Here is a 20705-nt window from a genome sequence, read left to right on the forward strand (position 1 = left end):
ACAGCAATCTGAGGCGCCTCGATCCCCTTCGATCTGAACATCAGGGAGCTCTATGAAGCGGATCATGTCCCTTGACGAAGATGGCAGGGTGTGGTGAGGAGAGCCGTCCATCCATTCGGCGGTGAAGAAGGTGACAGAAAACCCATGGTACACAGTCAGCCGAATATTCACACCAGTTCACACCAGTTCTTCACTTGATCGCTCTACTTTGTGGTCACTCATTTCATGGCTCCTCGGCATTCTCGTTCTCTGTTGGCGAAAGCTTTCTTATTCTTTATTCTTATTCTTTCCCCCGTTGCAATTTCCACAGGGCTTTGCATTGCAATCAACCATGCAATTCAAAGAAAAACCAAATATTCTTGCAACAGATGTCTTCCCTGTACCTCTGGGCCCATGAAAAAGATAAAAGGGTGCAATCTTATCTTTGTTAATTGCACTGGAAAGAGCTTGAGCAATAATGCTCTGCCCAACCAGTTCCTCGAAAGACTTGGGACTGTACTTTTGACTCAAGCTTCTATTCACTAACATGTTTTCGTTAGTCCTCATCTGTAAGGATTCCTCCTCTGTCTCATATTCACTAATCCCTGACTTTCTGGTCCTGTGATGAGTTTTGATGAGAGGATGGAGATCTAGCTCACTGAAACGTCTGTTGTTTACATGGGGAGAATCACCATAATCGTCCAGAGGCGAGTCCAAGGTTAAAACATTCGTGTGGGGGGGGATCTGACCAATGGGGTTTCATCCTTTGAATAGGAGCAATCCGAGGAAGAAAAATCTGTAACATATTCAAATTGAATAGGTTCTTGATAGTGCAGAGTACTAGCAGAATCAGAGAGTGATTTTCTCCTATTGGCAACCAGCACACCACATGAAAACCTCTTCCCTCTGATGCCCTTCAATTTTTTACCTCTACCATTTCGCCTTCCAGACCAGGACCAAGGAAGTCTGCATCCATTTCTTGAAATTGTTTGACAACCCCCAAACTCTTCAACATTTCTTTGTATATCGATGTTGTTTTGCAGATTTTCCTCCCTTAAAGTTTTATGATCATAAGGCCCAATGTAAGGGTCTATAGTATAAGCCCCATTGTCATCTAAAACAAGTTCGAAGCTTTCTTCTTTGCAAGTATTAGTGGGAGAACTAATCAATGAAAAATCATCTTCATCTACAGGCAGTGTAAACTCATGGAAGGAATTCAGAGCTGCAGGATAGTTTTCATCGGTAAATCCCTGGTATATTTTGAATGATCTTGAAGATGTAGATTTGCTCTTTCCAGCAACAAGTTTTCTTTTCTGAAAGTACTTGGGATTTTTTCGGTTGCTTTTCCTTCTATGATATTTGAGTGCACCTTCAGCATCGAGATCCTCTACCAGAGTACTTCCACCAACAAATTCTCTTTTTGAACTCTTAATATTTTGTATGATTTTCTGTACTGTATCATGTATGCTGTTTTTATCAGAAGTTGTCAAGTTGGTATCAGACACTTTTCCTTCTTGTAAGGCCATGGAACTCATTTATATTGAAGCAGGTAAAGATAATTTTGCATAGGTTATTCACATTAAGGACTATAGCCTTTCAATTGTTCATCACAGACCAACATTATCAGAATTCAGTCACAAGTCTAGTGTCGAGATAAATTTGCCACGTCACCTGATTTTTCAAATACAAAAACAGATATCTTAGAATACCCAAAATAGGAAAGCTTATTTCCATTCCAAAATCTGCTGTGCTTTTTGGCTTCTCTAAGCTCAGGTTTCTACTTTATGCCTGCAAGTTTCCTCATTCACTCAGTTTTATCTACGTTAAGATACCCATGAGTTCATGGACTCTCATTATGATGTTTTGATCTATTAATTCGTCGCAGAAATCCATCTTGTTTTATCTTACTTAGTGGTACAATTCCATCTTTACTTCGTAAAATTCCTGGATGTACCAATTTCAATGATTTTGAATAATTAAGACTGACACATCAAGGAGTTCTGGTTCAAAATCTCTCAAGTTAGACTCAGTTTCAGAATTCCAAGTCATATAATACACACACCTAAACAGTTTAAAAGCATTAAAGTTTTATCGGAAATTTAAGGTTGAAAAGGCTTTCTGATGAGATTCTAGCTTTAGGAAAATCTGTGCGAAGATAGAATTTCAGTGCCATGGATGGAGAAAGTCAAAGTTATCCTCTACCGCCAGCTTAGACGCCATCAAATATTCCAAAAATTGAGGACTTCCTGTGAAAGTTCACGCTTTCCCTTCATCATTAATAGAGCAAGCAGCAAGAGCTTATCATTTCCCATGCACATGTACATATTATTCATAATGATCCCTATCCATGATTAATACATAGCAGTTATGATGACTCTACCACTCAATATAACTTCCAATTGCAGGGAACAGCACTAAGAAAAGAAAAGAAAAAAACCCTGCAACACAGAAATTGGACGAAAAATTCTATTATCTATAATAAACTCTTTGTGAGTTCATAACACACAGATTATCCTTGAAATGAGAAAAAACCAATAACTTCCCTTTTTGATTCAGAAAGAGTAGGCAGGTTGCTTACTTGAATTTTGAATTTGAATGATGATATTCTCAAAATCAATGCCCAAGCCAGCACCATTGAATTATAATTGCTAATGTGACTAACTATCTATATATATATATATATATATATATATATATATATATATATATATATATATATATATATATATATATATATATATATATACGATTTCCATCTCTACGACTTAATATAAGATTTGGAAATGGTGGCCATCAACTACTCCATCACCATTAGCAGGCCTGCATTTAATAATATTCAAATTAAATTTTGTGCAGGCCTAATGGAGTCATGCAGTTTAAATAAACAAGAGAGAACTCTTGTTAAATTAATTAATAGAAAATGCTGGTTGGTGGCAGAATGCAAGGTCATTTTAAGATCAGGAAGGTGACTTTCGTTGTATTGTGGATTTGTGTTGGTTTATTAATCACTTATTCTGATTCATATATGTTGATCTCATTATTTATATGATCCGAATATAAAAAGCAGAGGATTCCTGAGAATAGAGAATATATTCATTAGTTTATAATTTATGTTCTAGCATTATTTGGCTAGCTGACCAAGTCATTTGGACATGGCTTTGCCCTGGTTGCAGGTATTCTTCAAAGTGATCCACTAGTGCAAGTGTTTATCATAGATCTCCACAAAAACAGTGAAGTGTTTATCATAGATCTTTATCATAGATCTCCACAAAAACAGTGAAGTGTTTATCATAGATCTTCACAAAAACTATTAACAGTTAATCCATATGGATATAATTTCGAAAACAGTTTGGGATACAAAATTCAATTCATTACGCCGTAAGGCGTTTCCCTTTGAAATGAATTGCCCCAGCCGATGCCGTGTCTTATTGTTGACCGAGTTTGGGATACAAAATTCAATTCATTACGCCGTAAGGCGTTTCCCTTTGAAATGAATTGCCCCAGCCGATGCCGTGTCTTATTGTTGACCGTAGATTTGTGGTGTTAGACGATTGAAGGAAGTTTGGTCGTTGATCCTCACACTGTCCTTTTGTCTCCCAACCCAATGGCCTCTGTGTCTTCTGAGTTATTGTTCGGGCGGTGGCAGATTAAGCATTTCTTGCTGTCGAGCCTCGCACGGACACTGGAGGCCTTTCCTACGATGGTCATGATTTTTGCCGACTATGAACCCCATTGGCATTGCAATGGAGGGAAAACCCCAGAGGATTTCCTTTCCGTGAAGCCAAGGTTCGAATCCTGCAGCCCGACGGGATCTATATGCTCCATGGACCGGGCCTCATGGGACTGGGACGGAGGCCCCGGGGTTTCGACGGTCTGCGGATGGGATCTCGTCTGCGGCCAGAAATACAAAGTTGGGTTTCTGCAGTCTGCGTTCTTTGTCGGGTGTTTGCTCGGTAATTGATATTTTCAGCCCCTGTGCGCTTTTATATCTGACGGCTGATCGCCATTAAGATTTTCTTTCAGTTTCTGATTTATTTTTTGATACAGGTGCAGGGATATCTGGGCATCTATCGGATTCTTCGCTGGGGCGTGAGGGTGTCCTGAAGTTGGTCTGCATCTGCAATGCCATTTTTGGTTTCTTGACGGCAATGTCGCCGAATTTCTGGGTTTATTTAATTCTCCGTCTATTGACGGGAATTAGCAATGGTGGCCTGGGGTTGTCGTCGTTCGTCTTGGCGACGGAAGCCGTCGGACCGTCCAAGAGAGCACCGGTTGGCATGTCGACTTTCTACTTCTTTTCTCTCGGCATAGCAGTGCTGCCGGCTCTGTCCTACTTTTCCGGCAACTGGAGATATCTGTACGTCGCGGGTTCGATTCCCTCGGCCGTGTATTGCATCTTCGTTCTGCCATTCGTTTGGGAGTCCCCGCGGTGGTACCTGGTGAAGGGCAGGCTGAAAGAAGCCATGGGCATCATGAGATAATAATCATCATCCCTCCATGATTCACATTATAGAAATAATAATTGACATTATCCACATACACAACTCTTGTGATGCATCTTTCTCATATGCTCAGGTCATTTTTTGAAATAAGTGTACTCATCCAATGATGGAGACTCAACACGCATGAGGTACATTAGTCATTTATTCATAAGAATATTTTTCATCTAGTATATTGGGATGTAAAGATTGTGGGTTGAAGTTGGAAATGAATCATGATGCTTGGAAGTTATACTTTTTGCATTATTTCATTTTTGTGGTTATATCCTCCTTCTAGTGAAGTGTAACCATATAGGGACTTGTCCAACCTCATTAAGAATAATAAGCCTAAATAAATTAAAATAGAGTGGCTATATCATTTCATACTCAACACCTTCCATGCATCCCTTTTTTCCATTCTCCTGTCTTTTAACTTACTTAGTGTCATTAGTTTGCAAGTTTCTTACTTGTCTCATTAAACCGATCGAGTATGATGTGTAAGGGTGTCCCTCCATCATCAAAGTTGAAATTTTGCTCATATCCACCAAAATAAAATAAAAAATAAAACTTTACAAAAACAAAAATAAAAAAAATAACCACACAAAACATTAAAATAATATTTGTTAAATAAATTAAATCCCTCTAGACTCATGTTAGATTTATATTTAAAATAAATCTAAATTAATTCTATTGGAAAAAATGGTTTCCATTTTCCCTGCAGTTCAACCTCGCACTTTATTTCATTTCATAAAAAATGAACACCACTCCATTCAAGTACAGCCTTTGACATGTTACAAAAATTGAAAGATTCATATAACCAGCATCCATATGCTCTTAATCCGTGCTGCTATGAAGCCTTCACATGGGTCCCCTCGACCTAAAATTATTTAATGAGAAAGTTCAAAGGGGAGGTGCATTTTCGAACGGGCTCGCCTTTTAACAACCTGCGGATCCTCACTTGATTGTCCGTGCTGCACTAATTTGTTTATCCTGTCGCACAAAAATTCTGTTTTCAATGACAAATTTTACAAGTAATAATAATTTTTTAAGATATAGTGAGCGTTTACAATGATTCAGTGCATGTTTTAACGACATTTTAGGAGCTAGCCATGGGAGATTTCAGAAGACTATGCTGCTGCTGATGCCTAGAGAGGTTTGTCTATTTTGTTCATGTGTGAAGTCTCGAGGAGACTGCATTTGTAGTTGGGACACTGTTGCCTGCACCTTAAAGGCCTGCTTAGACCTTCATAAACAAAGTTACATTCAAATGAAGCATGCCAACCGAGCCAACATACTAAATAAGTAGCTTCCACTAGATATTTAGTCATATATTCTCTGTTTGATATGTGCTTATTTATTTTTTATTTTTCAACTTGAAAGGGTGTACCTAATGTCTGTGCATATCCTTCTTACTTCCAGAACACCTAGAATAGGTTACATCATTTGCATTATCAAAAGTAGAATCACAACACACGCAAACAAATACATACGCCCACCAAGCACAAGAAAATAGTGTGATGGCTATCAACTTTTTTAAATCAAACTTGTAATAATCTCAATAATAAATCTAATGTTCTTTAGAGAAGACCTGCTACTCTAGTTTTTGTTGGGTTTCGTACAGTTTATAGTTTATCATAAGGAAATACATTTCTTGAAGGGATTGCATCAGAAGGCTCAACAGACCTTCGAGCATTTTTGTAGGGGTTTATGTTATCCAATCATTAAAATTTTTGATAAAATTAGTCTGGACTATCCACATGCCTATTTTTTTCAATAAATTTGAAGAAGTGCATGTTTTTGCTTTAATAATATGTATACTCCTAAATTTTCTGAACTGTAGTTTTGTGGGCCAATTGTTTTATGTATTGTACGGTATCCACATTTGAATTCAGATTCTATCTTGATAACTATCATTTCTTAGTATGTTTTTATGAATATATTGCATTGTAAGTGTTCTCTCTTCTTACATTGGACAAGAGAATACGACTGTCTTTGACAATGTGAAGTTATGGAAGATGCAAAACTTCCCTTGCTTTACATGAGCCAACTTGACCTTCAATAGAAATGTTGCTGAACACAATGAGAAGTTTCATGCTTCTTTAGAGAGCATCCCGAAAGGCTTGTGTAATTCCTGCTTTGTTTTGGTTGATGCCTTGCTGAGGAATCATTGAGACTCATCATGGTTTTGTGGTCCAATCAGAACCTATTCAATACTCACCTTCGTTGACTATATTAGTCGAACACAAACCCTGTCAAAACTCTCAAGCCAGTAGGGCTCGGGCACAATGTTAGTTCCTCAATATGGTGATCAAAGTCTGTCTTCAACATTACAATTGTCTTCACGCATCCTTTTTCTAAATGAATCTATATTACATGTGCTTGAAGAACTAGCTTTGAAGTCTCTATTCTCAGGCAATGTTTAGGTCTAAGTTCATGTAGGCAATTCTATGTTGAAATTATACTTGCATACCAGAATCTTATATTGGCGGAAGACCGTTACTCAAATGTCTGCCAAAAAGAGAACCCATTTTGACACACCACCTATGCAGAGGAAGAAGCTTCACAAGTGTTTGGGCTCCTTTTCTCTATCATGGCTGGGGAAGTAGCCAAGAGTAAATATCTCTACAGGCATGAAGTCCAATAAAAATAATGTATAAGACATATTTGACAACCAACAATTGCATCTAAAATGAAAAATATGTTCCCGGCCTTTCAGAAAATGTGGAGTCTAGCAGAATGTGAGGCCGTCATTATCATCGAAATTCCAACCAGATATGAATCTTTCAGTCTTATGGTATTATGGGACAATAACATCACTGATATATGAACTATATATCAAGCTTTTAATCCTAAAATATAAGTGATGGATGCTTCATTACAAAGCCTAAAAGTCTTCTTTCAAATGTAACAATTGGATGATGCACAGATTTTGATGCTAATAGAAGTCCGTATGGAGTGACCAACCCATAACATGGTGGTGGCCTCTTGTACGAGAAGCCTTCTTTCAAATATAACAACTGAATGATGCACAAAAGTTGATGCTAAAAGAAGTCGGTATGGAGTGACCAACCCTTAACATGGCGGTGGGCTCTTGTACGAGACTTAGTCAACTCAAATTCACCTCCTACACAAACTTTGATATGCTTCAAGCAAGAATTGCAAGATAGGTTATACCTGAAGGGGAAAGCAGAGGAAATCATGAAGCAGTGGATTCATGTAAGGCAAGTACCTAGTCAAAGGCATCAAACAATATTTTTGATGGCTTCAAGTCCATGGTGACGAATTGGAAGTTCCTCGACTCACTTCTCAGAGGACTCTCAACCAAAATATCCAAAGAAAAATGGACCTGCTTAGTATAAATGCTTTGGAGAATGCTTTACAAGTAGCTTTCGAGTTTGAGGCCAAAGCTTCAGAAGAAAATGTACTAAGCCTCCACCAACTAAAGTAAGGTTCTCGAAGCCTTATCTTTTAGAACCGTCTCTCTTAGTAACTCAGAGCAGCCTTTAAATCAGGGAAATGATTACACAATAGATAAAATTGGCCAGCGCTTATCAAAAATTCCATCCAGCCAGATAGTCGATGCTCAATCCTACTTTATATTTTCTAAGTGCAACCAATAACTCCACGAGGATAACATGATCCCTATTTAGCAAATACACCCCCTGCCTGCTCAAATGGTTGGTACCTATAATCATAGCCCTGTATGGATAAAAATGATGACTACGAGTTACATTGGCTCTATAAATTGATGGAAGTTTCTTTAGCTTTGCCAACAATCATTGTACTCTAGTATAGACTAAATGGACACTGGAATTTCCGTTATCCAGAAGATCGAATCTTACCCAAGGAATTCACAAAAGTTGTTGCCAACCCACAACTGGTTGAAAATAATCTCCATCATCATAACCGACTTTATGCCCATAATATGCACAAATGGTAACACATGATACATCTCCCAAACCAACGGAGTCCAACTAAAGTCTAATCCGAGATCCTCCATTCTCAACACTTTATACATAAAAAAACTTGTTTGTAATCGACCTCTCTTTGCACTTTTTGGGGCAATTGCTAGTTATATTAAGTTACTTGAAAAATCGGTCTCCTACAATGTATTTTAGGTATTAGAGGAGGGAAATGGTTATTTCCATTAATTGAGGAATCATTTAGGCAATTTTAGTCTTGTATAAAAGATTTGTGTTGGTTGAAAAGATTTGTGTTGGTTCAACCTGGGCTCGAAACTTTTTTGTTGTCATCTAATTAATGAATGCATTAGGTTGACCATAACAAAATATCCATTTTCAGAATACACATTATCGTCCACCCTTGCTTTCAACAATGCCCATTCACATGTCGCTATTCTTCCCCACTCTATGCCTTACGGCGTTTCCTTTGCAACATAAAATGCAAATGCTAGTTTTAAATCTATTGAAAATCAACTAAGATAAAAAAAAAAAAAAAAAAATAAAAAAATAAAAAATAAATAAAATAAAATAAAATAAAAAAATACTCAAATTATCCACTTTCTTCACTTAAATCTACTTAAAACTATATTAAAAATCAAAACATTTTTCCTTAAATTTAATTTTAAATCTACTTAAATCTATGTTAAAAATCAAAACTCAAAAATCAAAGTTCCGTTTCTAGATTAGAAACTTTGCCTATAGAACTTTACCCTAATTTTTTTTTACTATTATAAAATGTATACCATCAATAACAATATTCAATGCATCATCAAATGCAATCACTGTCGCTCACTCTCTTTTTGTTTAACTTTCCCATTTTTTTTAATGACGTTCAATGATTTAGGAAAAACAATTTACACCACACGTCAAATAAAAATCCGGCAACTATTTTGTATCCCAAGTTTAGGTTTGCCTTAGCGTTGATGTAATAAAGAATTTAACATTACTTAATAAATAAATACAGTATACGCAAGTCATTCTTGTAACTTTCAATTTAATATCACATTAATATATTAAAAATACATATTTGACTCGGTGAAACGTTTAATTTAATTTAATTGTGATTTTATTTTATTATCAATTTAATATATCAATATTATAATAATATTTTTAGATGTTATGGTGTGTAGTTGACGATTGTCTTTAATGTTGCACGAAGCGGGAGCGAAGCGGAAGCGTTTTTTGGAAGCGGGGATGCCGAAGCGTCATTTTCCAAAAATCTAGGAAGCGAAGCGTCCGCGGAAGCGTCTGCTATATATATATATATTTTTTATATTTTTTTGCATTTATACTCAAAACAAACATCCCAAATACCAAATTAATTGTAGAAGACATGAAAACATGCATATTTTTGCATAAATCAAGATAGATATGGCATCCATGATTCCATTGTAGTTACTAGTATGTACAACAATCATCTATATTCTAGCTATTACAAACATACATCAAATTTTTAAGCATATTATAAAACATAAAACATTTAAGCATATTATAAAACATAAAACATAGAGCATATTATGATTTATCTAGCAAGTGAGCAACTGTCAACATTTGTCATGTCCAAAATTCAAATAATAATGTTTACAAAATATGTCACTTGGTCACCGCCAAGCCAAAAAGGTTCAAAATTCAAATTCACAAGTCTACAAGTCTAATGAGTAATCTATGACAAAAAGTAGTAGATTGTGAATATATCTACTAATCTCTCCTCCTTCCACCACGAATAGAACGTGGTGGCGGGCCTCCACGTGGTGGCAATGAAGAAGATGGTGCCTGTGGAAGTCGTGGCACTGAAACTGATGAAGAAGAACCCCCTGCTGTTGGTGTTGAACCATGGAACCTAGGAACCAAGGGACCAGATGGGGGTGGGGGTGGTGGCATATCAACACGGTCATCATCATCCTAGAATTGCTCAAAAAATTCATGCAAAAAAAAAAAAACACTAGTTAACAAAAAAATTAAAAACATGAATTAGAGAAATGCTTTATAAGGGAAAATTGGAAAATTCATACCACAATGGAGTCATGGACATACCTGGATAAGAGCATCCTCTAATTGCTCTAGTCGCAACACTCCATCCTCCAAATTGGGTTCCTCTGGATTCTTGTCCCAAATCAACAAGTCTTTATTAGACTTTGCATCTTCACAGTAATGGGACAACAATCGCAAGTTGTAATGAACATAAACCAAGCTCTCTGCCCGGTCTAAACTCAACCTGTTCCTTTTAACACTGTGGATGAAAGAATAAGAGCTCCAACACCTCTCTGCAGAAGAAGTGTTTACCACCTGTGATAGCACCCGCAATGCCAAACTCTGTAGAAGTGGAGTACCCCCTCCATGCATGTTCCACCACTCAAGAGCAGAAAAAGTCTCTCGATCTTTAATTGCATGCATGCTCCCAAATGGACCAGTGTTGAGCGTATAGTTGCTCACCTGTCTCTGTACCAATGCAGCGTCCTCCTCATCAGGGATTAATTTACTCAATGCAGCCATATATTTTTGGTGAACCTCTTGATCTTGGTGTGGTTTTCTCCTGCTTCCCCCCCAGGTGCTGGTGTTGAAAGCCATGATGGATGATAGTATTTAGGTGTCAAAACATATGCTAGTGCATGCAATGGAACATTTAGCATTTCCCATCGGTTTTGCACCTCTACACGAATATAATTGTACAAGGTGATATCTCTAGGCTTAACAATGTCTTTAATCTGCCCCAACATGCTATCCATTTGCTCATACACCTCCCCAATTACTGGTCAATCTGAATCTGCAAACTTGATCATGTAATAAATTGGTTTGGTGAATTGCAAAACATATTTAACCTGTCCCCAAAAGTAACTGTCAAGAACAGTGTCCTTGACTGCATTAGCACCATCTATGTCAGTCTTAATTTCATCCCATGTTTTAGCACACACCAGATTAGTTAAAGCTTGTCTCACCTTCACTAGCCGCCTAAAGGTGAGGTAATAACTAGCAAATCTTGTCTTTGCAATTTTAAGCAATTGCAACTTGGAGTAAGTGCCATAGAAGTAGTTTACCCTTGTATGCCCTGTGATGAATTTAATGAGCTGCTTCCCTCTCCTGTAAACCTCAGCAATCCACCCACATTCTTTGTGTTTCACAATATCATGCATCAAAAGGTTCAATGTGTGAACCAGGCACCCAGACCAAAAGATGTGTGGATGAGTACGCTCAATAATTTTTCCTGCTGCCTTACAATTTTCTGCATTATCTGTGATCACTTGAACCACATTATTCGGACCAACATCTTTGATTGATTTCAATAGGAGATCTACAATGTTTTGTGCAGATGCAGTGATGGAGGAGGAGTCATGACATGCAATAAATACTGCACCACTAGAAGAAACACCAAGAACATTTATCAAATGTTGGTTTCTAATATTTGTCCACCCATCTGATACAATGGATACCCCAGAATCTACCCACTCATTTGTAAAACGTGTCAAAGCTCTTTGAACCTTAGCTTTTTCTCTTTCTAATAACACTGTTCTAGCTTTCTCATAGTTGGGGGCCTTGTATCCTTTTGGGGCTTCATTGATGGCCTTTACCATTTCATGCCAATAGGGAGAGCGAAGCACATTGAATGGTACACCGCAAGCACAAAGAAAACGGACTATCTTTCCATCCACATCATCCCTCCCAGCAACATTAAGGAAATCCCCTATTGTTCTTCTACCTCCAGAGCTTGTAGAAGTACCATGAGGAGATGAGCAACTACCAAATTTAGAGGTTGCACTTGATTCAGAATGAGTTTTTTGTTTCTTGTTTTTTTGTTGTGCAGCCATCTCTATTTGGATGTATTTTCTTCTTTCTTCAGTTGTAATGTTTGGGCAAATTTGTACCCCCACAGAACCCTTTTTTTCATCACTGTCCAGCACCCCACAAAGATGCCTCCTCAGACGGGTATATCAACCACAATATGGTTTTCCTCCATGACAACCATGAGGGCACACAAATTTGTAAGATCCACCACCCTTTCCCCCATCAAGTTTGGTCACATAGTTCCACAAGGGTGTTGATGTAGCTTTCCCATCTTGTGTTTCAGTGTCCCCTTCAAGTTCATCCCCTTCCTCTTCAAACCCTTCCTCCTCATCATACATTGGGTCACTACTATTAGGACCATCACCAATGTCCTCTTCTGTTTCTTCCCTTCTATTCCTCACCCTTGCCATCATTAAAACCAAGAGTGGAATGATACATAGAAGCCAAAAGAACACCATCTTGGAATATGGATATAGGTGGTGGACAACGACAACCTGTAAATAAAGGAGCAAGTAGAAACAATGGGAAAGAGTAGGATAGGGAGGAGAAAAATACAAAAAAAATGTCAAAAAAACAAGGGAGTTTGGGGTTTGAACTTACCTCTTTAGCTCTTGTAGATGAAGTCCTCCAAGCTCTTGCTCCAAGCTCCTCCTCCTTCTCCTAGCTCCTCCTTCTTCACTCCTCCAAGCTCTCCTCTCTTCTCCTCTCCTTTCCTCTCTTCTCTTCTCCTCTCCTCTCTTCTTTTCTCCAACTCTCATAAACTCAAAGTGAGAAAATGAGGAATGAATGGGGGCTTTATTCTTTTCATTCCTCACCTTAACCTCACTCTAACCTCACCCTAACCCACCCCCTTAATGTTGAGTTAACATAACTTAATTTTTTTTTTTAAAAAATGCGTTTTTTTTTCCCTTGGGCGCGCCTCTTTTCGCCGAAGCGTACGGAAGCGTGCGTGAAGCGCACGCTTCCTGCTCCGAAGCGCCACGCTTCGGCGGCCCGAAGCGCCGTACGAAGCACGCTTCAGAGCCATGGAAGTGGCGCTTCCGGCCAGCGCTTCGGAAATTCCAGGAAGCATTTTAAATTGCCGAAGCGCCGCTTCCATAATTCCGAAGCGCGCTTCATACGGCACTTCCTAGGCACTTCCGTACGGGGCGCGCTTCGGAGCTTCGATCCGGGGGGGGCGCTTCGTGCAACACTGGTCTAAAGGTTTGGTGGACATTCTACTCATCTTTAGAGATGATTGTGTTCAACAATTCAGGTGGACATTCCACTCATCATAATGATTTTAAGGGTGGTTCACTGATACTGAGTGGCCGTTACATCCACGGGAAAATCCAGGTAGATCAACCCAAAGGGATTTACCCGTTAGCCAAACTAGCAAGGCCTAAACCCCAAGGGCGTCGAGGAGATTTGACCATGTGACCTCTTAATAGGCAAAGTACTTAGCAACAAGGATTCGATCCACTAACACTGGGATATCCCTTGGGGCTTTAGCTAAGCATAATGATTGGAAAAAAGTCTAAATGAATTAAATAGGTGAAGAAAGAGGAAAGTTAAAAGCTCAAAAAAATACTTAGTCAATAAACAATAAGTGAATGTTAAAGATTGAATTGGACCATTGGATGAAGTTGTAAATTGGTGAATAAAATAAAATAATATAAAATAACTTGTAGAAGAGGACCAAAGGATAAAATTTTGAATGTAAATCTAAATTAAATTAAAATTAAATAAATGAATATTTAAATATAATTTGGAGAGATTTATATATAAAGAAGTTAATTTCGATTTGACCAATTAATGCAATAAAATTAAGAATAATGTAGAAAAATTTAGCATTTTAATATTTTTATTAATTCACATAAAAGCAAGAATTTAAAAAATAATTATTGTTAATTATTCAAGACTAAAAATTAAATATTAAAATAGCTTGGTCCATGATGATGGGTGGAGTGTCCACCCTAAATGTTAGATACAATCCTTCAGCCACATGATGAGTGGAGTGTCCTTCGGCCATACAGAGAATAATGAAGTCCAGAAAAAAGCATTACCATGATTATGGACGGTGGAAACTTGCATACTCTTATTATAATATCATACATTTATTTATATTATAATTTTATTTTTTAAATAAAATTATAATTATTTTTATTAAAAAAATAAAATATATATTTTCTTTATAAGTGTAATCTTTTAATTTATAAAATTATATTTGATATAGTATTTATTGAGTGTAGAATAATGGGTAAATGGGTGCATTTTGTAGATAAACTTTTGGAGTTGAACTGTGTAAGTAGGTTGAAATGTTTGACATTTCGAGTAGATACTCTACCCATCCTTAAGGAGAAAGAAAATTTTCGAATAATGATGTGAGAGTGCTAAGAAAAATATATAAAGAAGGGATAATATTAAGGGGAGAAAGAAAAATTCTTGAATTAAGGTCAAATTAAATGTAGGTGACAATGATAATAATAATAATATTATTGGTGGTTGAAAGTCACTGGGGCAGTGGAAAACTCTGTCGATTAAGCACTGCAACAATGGCGGGTCGGAAGGGTTTGAGAGTTGCAGAGAAGCATAGTGTTCAAACCGGGCAATGTAGAGGTACCCTGTAAAAGAATTGTATTCACACCACTTAGGCCATGGGTACCATGGAACAACACCATCTTAAGGCTGGGCATGACGAAGGAGTCGTAGAGAAGTATAGTGTTCACACTGGACAGGGTAAAGGTCCCATAAAAAGGAATTTTATTCAGGTCGGGCAAGTCACATGCGCAATGGAAAAACATCATGTTCAGGTCGGACAAGGCAAAGTCATCATGGTAAAAAATGTTGTTCAAGCTGGAGCGTCAGAGGAGCTGTCGAAAAGAATTACACTTAGGCTGGATAGGGCAAGGGCACCGTGGAAAGGCATGTTGTCTAGGACGGGCATGTCAAAGGCACCATGGAAAAGTATGCTACTAAGGCTGTGTAGAAATTTGATAGAAATTGCAACTGCTTAAGATTTCAAACTGAAAAACAAGAGACAAAATTCTACTCTATTGATATGTGAAATGGAAATCATAATTTAGAACAACATGCATAGACATGCAACAAGCACAACTACTGGAAAAATCCCTCAAGCCTCTTTGCATTAATCAGTTGAATAAAGAAACTATTACAATTTCTTGCTCCATCTTTGAGCACAACCTACAAAAGAATAATTGTTCTCTCCGTTGAATGAGAAACTCTGGCTAAGACTTAGCCAATCATCTACTCATCTAGCCTCTATGGGCATTGTAGTGCTGCCATTGATGTCAACAGGTTGGAGGTGTTGCTGGTCATATGCATGTGTGATGAGTGCTTGGTGTTGGATGTTTGTAAATGGTGTTGTTAGTTGGCATTTGTGTCAACATACCTATGTCTAGACCTAGTGGAGATGATGTTGTGGTTGTTGAGGAGATGGATTCCAAACATGTTGAGTTGGTTGGAGATGTTGTTGCTGCAGGAGGATTATATTTCTACTATGGGTGTTGATGTTTTGTTGTAGATTGGAGATTTTGTTGTTGCAGGTGGTTGGAGTGTTGCTCTGATGCTGCATATTTCTCTATATGTCTTTGATACATTGCATGTGCTACTACATGTGTGAGATGTGGTTGCTTATGTTGGAGGTGCTTCTACTAGTGACAGAGGTAGTCGTATGCCTTGATGTTGCTGCTCCAGGAGTTGGTGATGCTACTACAGATGTTGTAGATGCTGCTATAGGTGTTAGAGATGTTTTGGTTGCTACTTGAGGAGTTGGAGGTGTTGGTATTAGTTCTCAGGTTGGCATAATAGGTCTAGCATGTCCCTGCCTTGTTCTTCACCTATTTCATTAGTTGTATATTTGTTGCAGAAGCTTGGAGGAGTGTTTAGGTGCTAGAGAAGATGATGGAATAGGTGGCAGAGGTTTAGAGTTGAGAGGCTAATTTTTTTACTGAGCCTAAGCCCTAGTCGCATGCATAGAGGCCTATGGTAGCAGTTGGAATGTTGCAGTTGCATGGAGGATAACCTATGGGAGCAATTATAGCCCCAATCGATTTCAGAGTATGTCAAGGGTGTGACTAATGGTTTTGTTGAGAATTTCTCTGCATTCCTTGTGCTGTTGAGCTAATTTTTGGTTTATAGCGACCTCCTTAATCAGAATTTTTTGGTTTATGATTGGAAATGTTTGTTGTACCTCCAGAAGTTGATTAAAGTTGAAAAGATAAAAAAGGCTAGTGGAGTTAGTGGTTGATTGAGTCAATGAGTTGAATCTGGATCTAATATATCATATGAACAAGATTGTCGAGTTCAATAGTTTTGTGTAATTATTGAGTTGAGAACCATATATTGGAGAAAGCTCATTGTTAGTATGGTTGGTTGTTGAGTGTGTTTTGAGTGAGAGTGAACTTGGTGAAGAACTTGCAAATTGTGTGAGCCTTAGTATGCAGATTTTCTGTATTAGTTTGCAGTTGTAGCAACAGTGAGCTAAAGCTTGTTTCAGCCTTATGATTATGGAGTGTGTGAGATGTTGAGGTGTTGATTGGAGCAGTTTTTGTAGAGATGGTATTGTTGCATGTATAGTATTTGGAGTTGGAGATTCAAATTTTTATTATGCTTTAACGATATGTTGCTGCATTGCTCATGTTCAACAAGTTTTAGGAGTCAAGTTTGAAAATTTATGAAACAAGGCTCGCATGGATGAAGTAAAGGCATGGATGCTTTGAGTAGATAATGTCTTATAAGATTCAGTAGAAGGAAGATATTTCTCAATCTAATGGTGGTTGGATAGTCCAATGGTGGTTGGGCGAGGAACGACTAATCATGGGAGCCTTCAGTGGATGGTAATCCGTAGATCATAGAGAGAAACAGTTTCCTGTCTGATAGTGCTAGCATATTGTGAAAGAAGTCGAGTCTTCCAGCTTATGGAAGTGAGCTGATCCATGTATAATTTGCTTAACAAATTAATAAAATAATTGAGCAGCAACACAACAACAGGGTGGTTTTTTTCACATGGAAGGGTTTTCCACCAGACATCTTGTGTCCATTGTGTGATTTATTTTTATGGTTGCATGTTTATTTGTGGTGCTCTAATCTTTGATTATGTGTTTAAGTTTATGCATGTTTTAAGATTAAATCATTGGATAAAAAGTATAAAAGTGCCACACTACTGATTCACCCCCCCCCCCCACCTCTCAGTAGTGATATAGTTTCCAACGATTGTTATCGAAACGGGGCTCTCGATTGCAGCTTGATCACTGGAGAGTGGATCTTGGATATTTTGGCAGAATTTTTGCAAATTTTCTGAAATGGATCAACAAGGTATTCCTATACTTCATGAAGGTAAATTTGCAACTTGGAGAGTGAAATTAGATTCATATTTTATATCTCTTGATGAAAATATTTTGCTATCAGTAGAATATGGAGTTAGAGATGAATTTGATGATATGGCTAAGAAGATTATTATGAATATTAATTGAAAATCTAATAGCATGCATGTGGAGAATTGTGAGACTGCCAAATATATGTTTGATAAGTTGGAGAAGTAGTATCTTGGAGGAAAATTGCATTTTTTAGAAATTAAGAAAAATGCAAAGGATTCTACCTTTATTGCAGTAACTAATCAATCCTCCTCACAAGATGAAGATGGAGGCATGAGTGATAGAAATGAGAGATCGAGCAGCAAAAATGATGAGCAATCCAAGATAATGGCACTTGAAGCAGAAATTCAAAGATTGAAGGTTGAATTAATTTCTGCAAGAGAAGAAGTAGAGAGGCTCAAAACTAGTGCTCAAGCATCTTCAAGAAAATAAAAAATTATTGGAGCACCTAGTTGCAGCAAAAATAATGAGATCCATGAGCCATGCAAGAAGCAACAAAAGAAGAGGAGGCTAAAGAAGAAAAATAGAATTGGAAAATGTTACAATTGTGGTGTTCGTGGACACATAGCAACAAGTTGTAGAAATGGAGAGATCAATCTCTCTCATCAAAAGGAGCAACCAAAGGAGAAGCTACATCAAGCATGCATGCAAAGGAAATCTCCATCCTTCAGGTATAATAGTCCTTTTTATGGTTATTGTTTCTCATGCAATGATTTTGGCCATAGGGCTATTGACTGCAAGGCACATGCAAGGAATGAAAATTATACTAACAAAAGATATCAACCTATTCCTCATTTCCTTGGTCACATTAGATGTTTTGTATGTGATAATATTGGCCATAAGGCCAAGGATTGCAAACTGCCCATGTATTTCAAGAGATCCAACCAGAGAGAGGAGAATATGCAAGGCCAACTGCATAGAAAGAAGAAGGATCAATAGATAAAAGTTTGGAGGAGAAAAGAGTAGCAAGGTACTCCCACCAAAAATTGAGGCATGTATGGTCTTAGGGGGAGCATATGGTTTCTTTATGAATTGCATGAAAATATTGATTTATGTAGCCATGTGGGAAAGAGTATGAGAAGAAAAAACCACATTTCTAAGAGATTCATGTGTTCAGGGGGAGTCCTTGAGGTTTGAAGCGTTGTTTTCATTTTTTCTCTATTTCTATTCTAGTATGTTTTTAGTCAGAGTAGCCATGTACATTTGTTGATTACTTTGGAGCAACTATATGTTCAATTTTTATTGATGTTAATGGCATTATGGCAACCATATAGTTATTATTATGTGCATTGTCTAAGTGTGATGGGGGATCACACATCCAGGGGGAGAATTTGTGCTTCCTGATAGATCAGCAGAGTGTTGGCATTGTGTTCCTATGCAATGCATATATAGTTGACATTTATTTGGTGCAAGGAAGAGATTTTTATGTTGCAGCTATATTGTAACACCCTCCTCCCACGTCCACCCAAGTAACCATGCCAATTGGGTAAACATGAGATGAGAGGCTATTATGATCAAATTCGACCTCCTATGTGACTCTAAGGAAGTGGAATCGACAAAAACATCACACACAGTCATCCAACATCATCAACAGAACCCTCAAGGGACAAGTCAGCCATTCAGACAACCTGTCTCTAGGTCCCACTGTTGTTCTGGATCTCTTAGGCCATAGTCATTCTCATGCTATGGGAAAGGGAGCAACCAACAACCTAAACTCTCCCTCACAGGCTTTCCTGCCAGCAACCAGGGACCAAAATTGCCAATTCTATGCCAGTGACCCCGGGATTTAAGCCACTTTTTCAGGCCCAGAGCCTAGGCCACTACCCATAATGGAGTGATAGCTTGAAATCATTAAAAATACAGGGAAACAATGATGCAAAAGCAATAAGATGAACAAGACCATAACCAGACTCCTACTAGCCATGCCAAGCATTTCGTCAAACATATCATCAACATGTGTAAACAACAAAATTAAGTGTAGGGATCTCATACTTATTTGAGAATCACTATGAACCATTGTTCCCTCGTGTCATTTTCTACATTATCATCTATTAGGCCATAGAGACACTACCCATTCATTTACAAGTAAAAAAAGTTGAGAGCCATACATAGTTGTTGTCATACAATATACATATAGCCAGCATAATAGGAACATAATTACCATAAACATATCAAGCATAAAATCCACATATACATCAATACATTTACACATGAAAATCAAGGAAATGAATTTCTCATTAATGAATGCAATAAACTAACTGGAAATGGGACTACCACGTTCCACCCTACCATAGAATGGCTGAGCCAAATCTCTCTTCATCCATTCACCCCTGTTCCATATTCCAAGCATGAATGTGGGACTCAAACTAAAAGAACCAACCAGGGCATACCGAGGCTAAACCATGTCACCCTCATCAATAGAAACCATGCTTTATCGTAATCCATCCCAGACCACTAGGCCAACACAACGAACACATCATAACAAGCTTTACCGTGATCTCCACCCGATCACTAGGCCAAACAAGCATGAATGCCATCAGGTTTCTCCATCTACACCGTGAGGAATTTCCCTGTCTCCTAGTCTCTTAGTCTTTACCACAATCCAAACCTGGATCACTAGGCCCTAAACTGAGACCCACTCTCTAGACTTTACCACATATCCCAAACCCACGATTAATAGGCCCAATGGAGAGCAAACCACATCTAGGATTTACCGTATATCCCACCATTCATTGGCAAGGATTCCTAGGCCATCTGAGGCAAAAAAAAGTCTGGCTTTACCGCAACCCATAGTCCGGCTTCGGGGTTACTAGGCCATGTGTTATGTTATTTCGGAGATCCGCCTCACTCATCTTCGAATCCATCTGACAATCTAGCTCAACCAAAACATGAGAACCCCATCACACCATGGCTATCCAGAAATGGAAAGGCTAGGTTGAAAACACTGTCATACTTGGAAAAACCCATGTCATGATAGAAAAGAACCACATGAAATCCCATGCATGTCAAATCTAGCAAGGAAAATACACATGCAAGTCGATACCTGCAATGAAGCTTGCTGTAGCAACTTGATCCTGCCTTTCCGTGCTTGATCTTTGCTTCCTCTTGCCTTCTTTGCCTTTCTTGCTCCA

The 20705-nt window shown here is 38.0% G+C and overlaps 1 protein-coding gene and 1 pseudogene across 1 annotated transcript; one reads left to right on the top strand and one right to left on the bottom strand.

Annotated features, from left to right (window-relative positions):
- Positions 1 to 3583: 3583 nt before the first annotated feature.
- LOC149205149 (organic cation/carnitine transporter 4 pseudogene) lies at positions 3584 to 4460 on the top strand (annotated as a pseudogene).
- Positions 4461 to 9934: 5474 nt separating this feature from the next.
- On the bottom strand, positions 9935 to 11002 carry LOC149205150 (uncharacterized). Its single transcript, XM_089393424.1, has 2 exons — positions 10454 to 11002; positions 9935 to 10321 (listed from the first exon to the last, which is right to left on the bottom strand). Exons 1-2 carry the CDS (start codon positions 10985 to 10987, stop codon positions 10118 to 10120), a joined length of 738 nt encoding a protein of 245 aa, XP_089249550.1. The 5' UTR covers positions 10988 to 11002; the 3' UTR covers positions 9935 to 10117.
- Between the last annotated feature and the right edge of the window lie 9703 nt (positions 11003 to 20705).

The sequence above is a fragment of the Pinus tabuliformis genome, chromosome 1_2 (assembly GCF_031772625.1).
Source record: "Pinus tabuliformis cultivar Carrire ecotype Pingquan chromosome 1_2, CPIR1, whole genome shotgun sequence".
NCBI lineage: Eukaryota > Viridiplantae > Streptophyta > Pinopsida > Pinales > Pinaceae > Pinus > Pinus tabuliformis.

Coding starts and splice junctions, on each gene's coding strand:
- LOC149205150 (XM_089393424.1), bottom strand. CDS start 10,987: ATGGCTTTCAACACCAGCACCTGGGGGGGAAGCAGGAGAAAACCACAC. Junction 10,322..10,453: donor TAGAGGATGCTCTTATCCAG/GTATGTCCATGA, acceptor GAGCAATTCTAG/GATGATGATGACCGTGTTGA.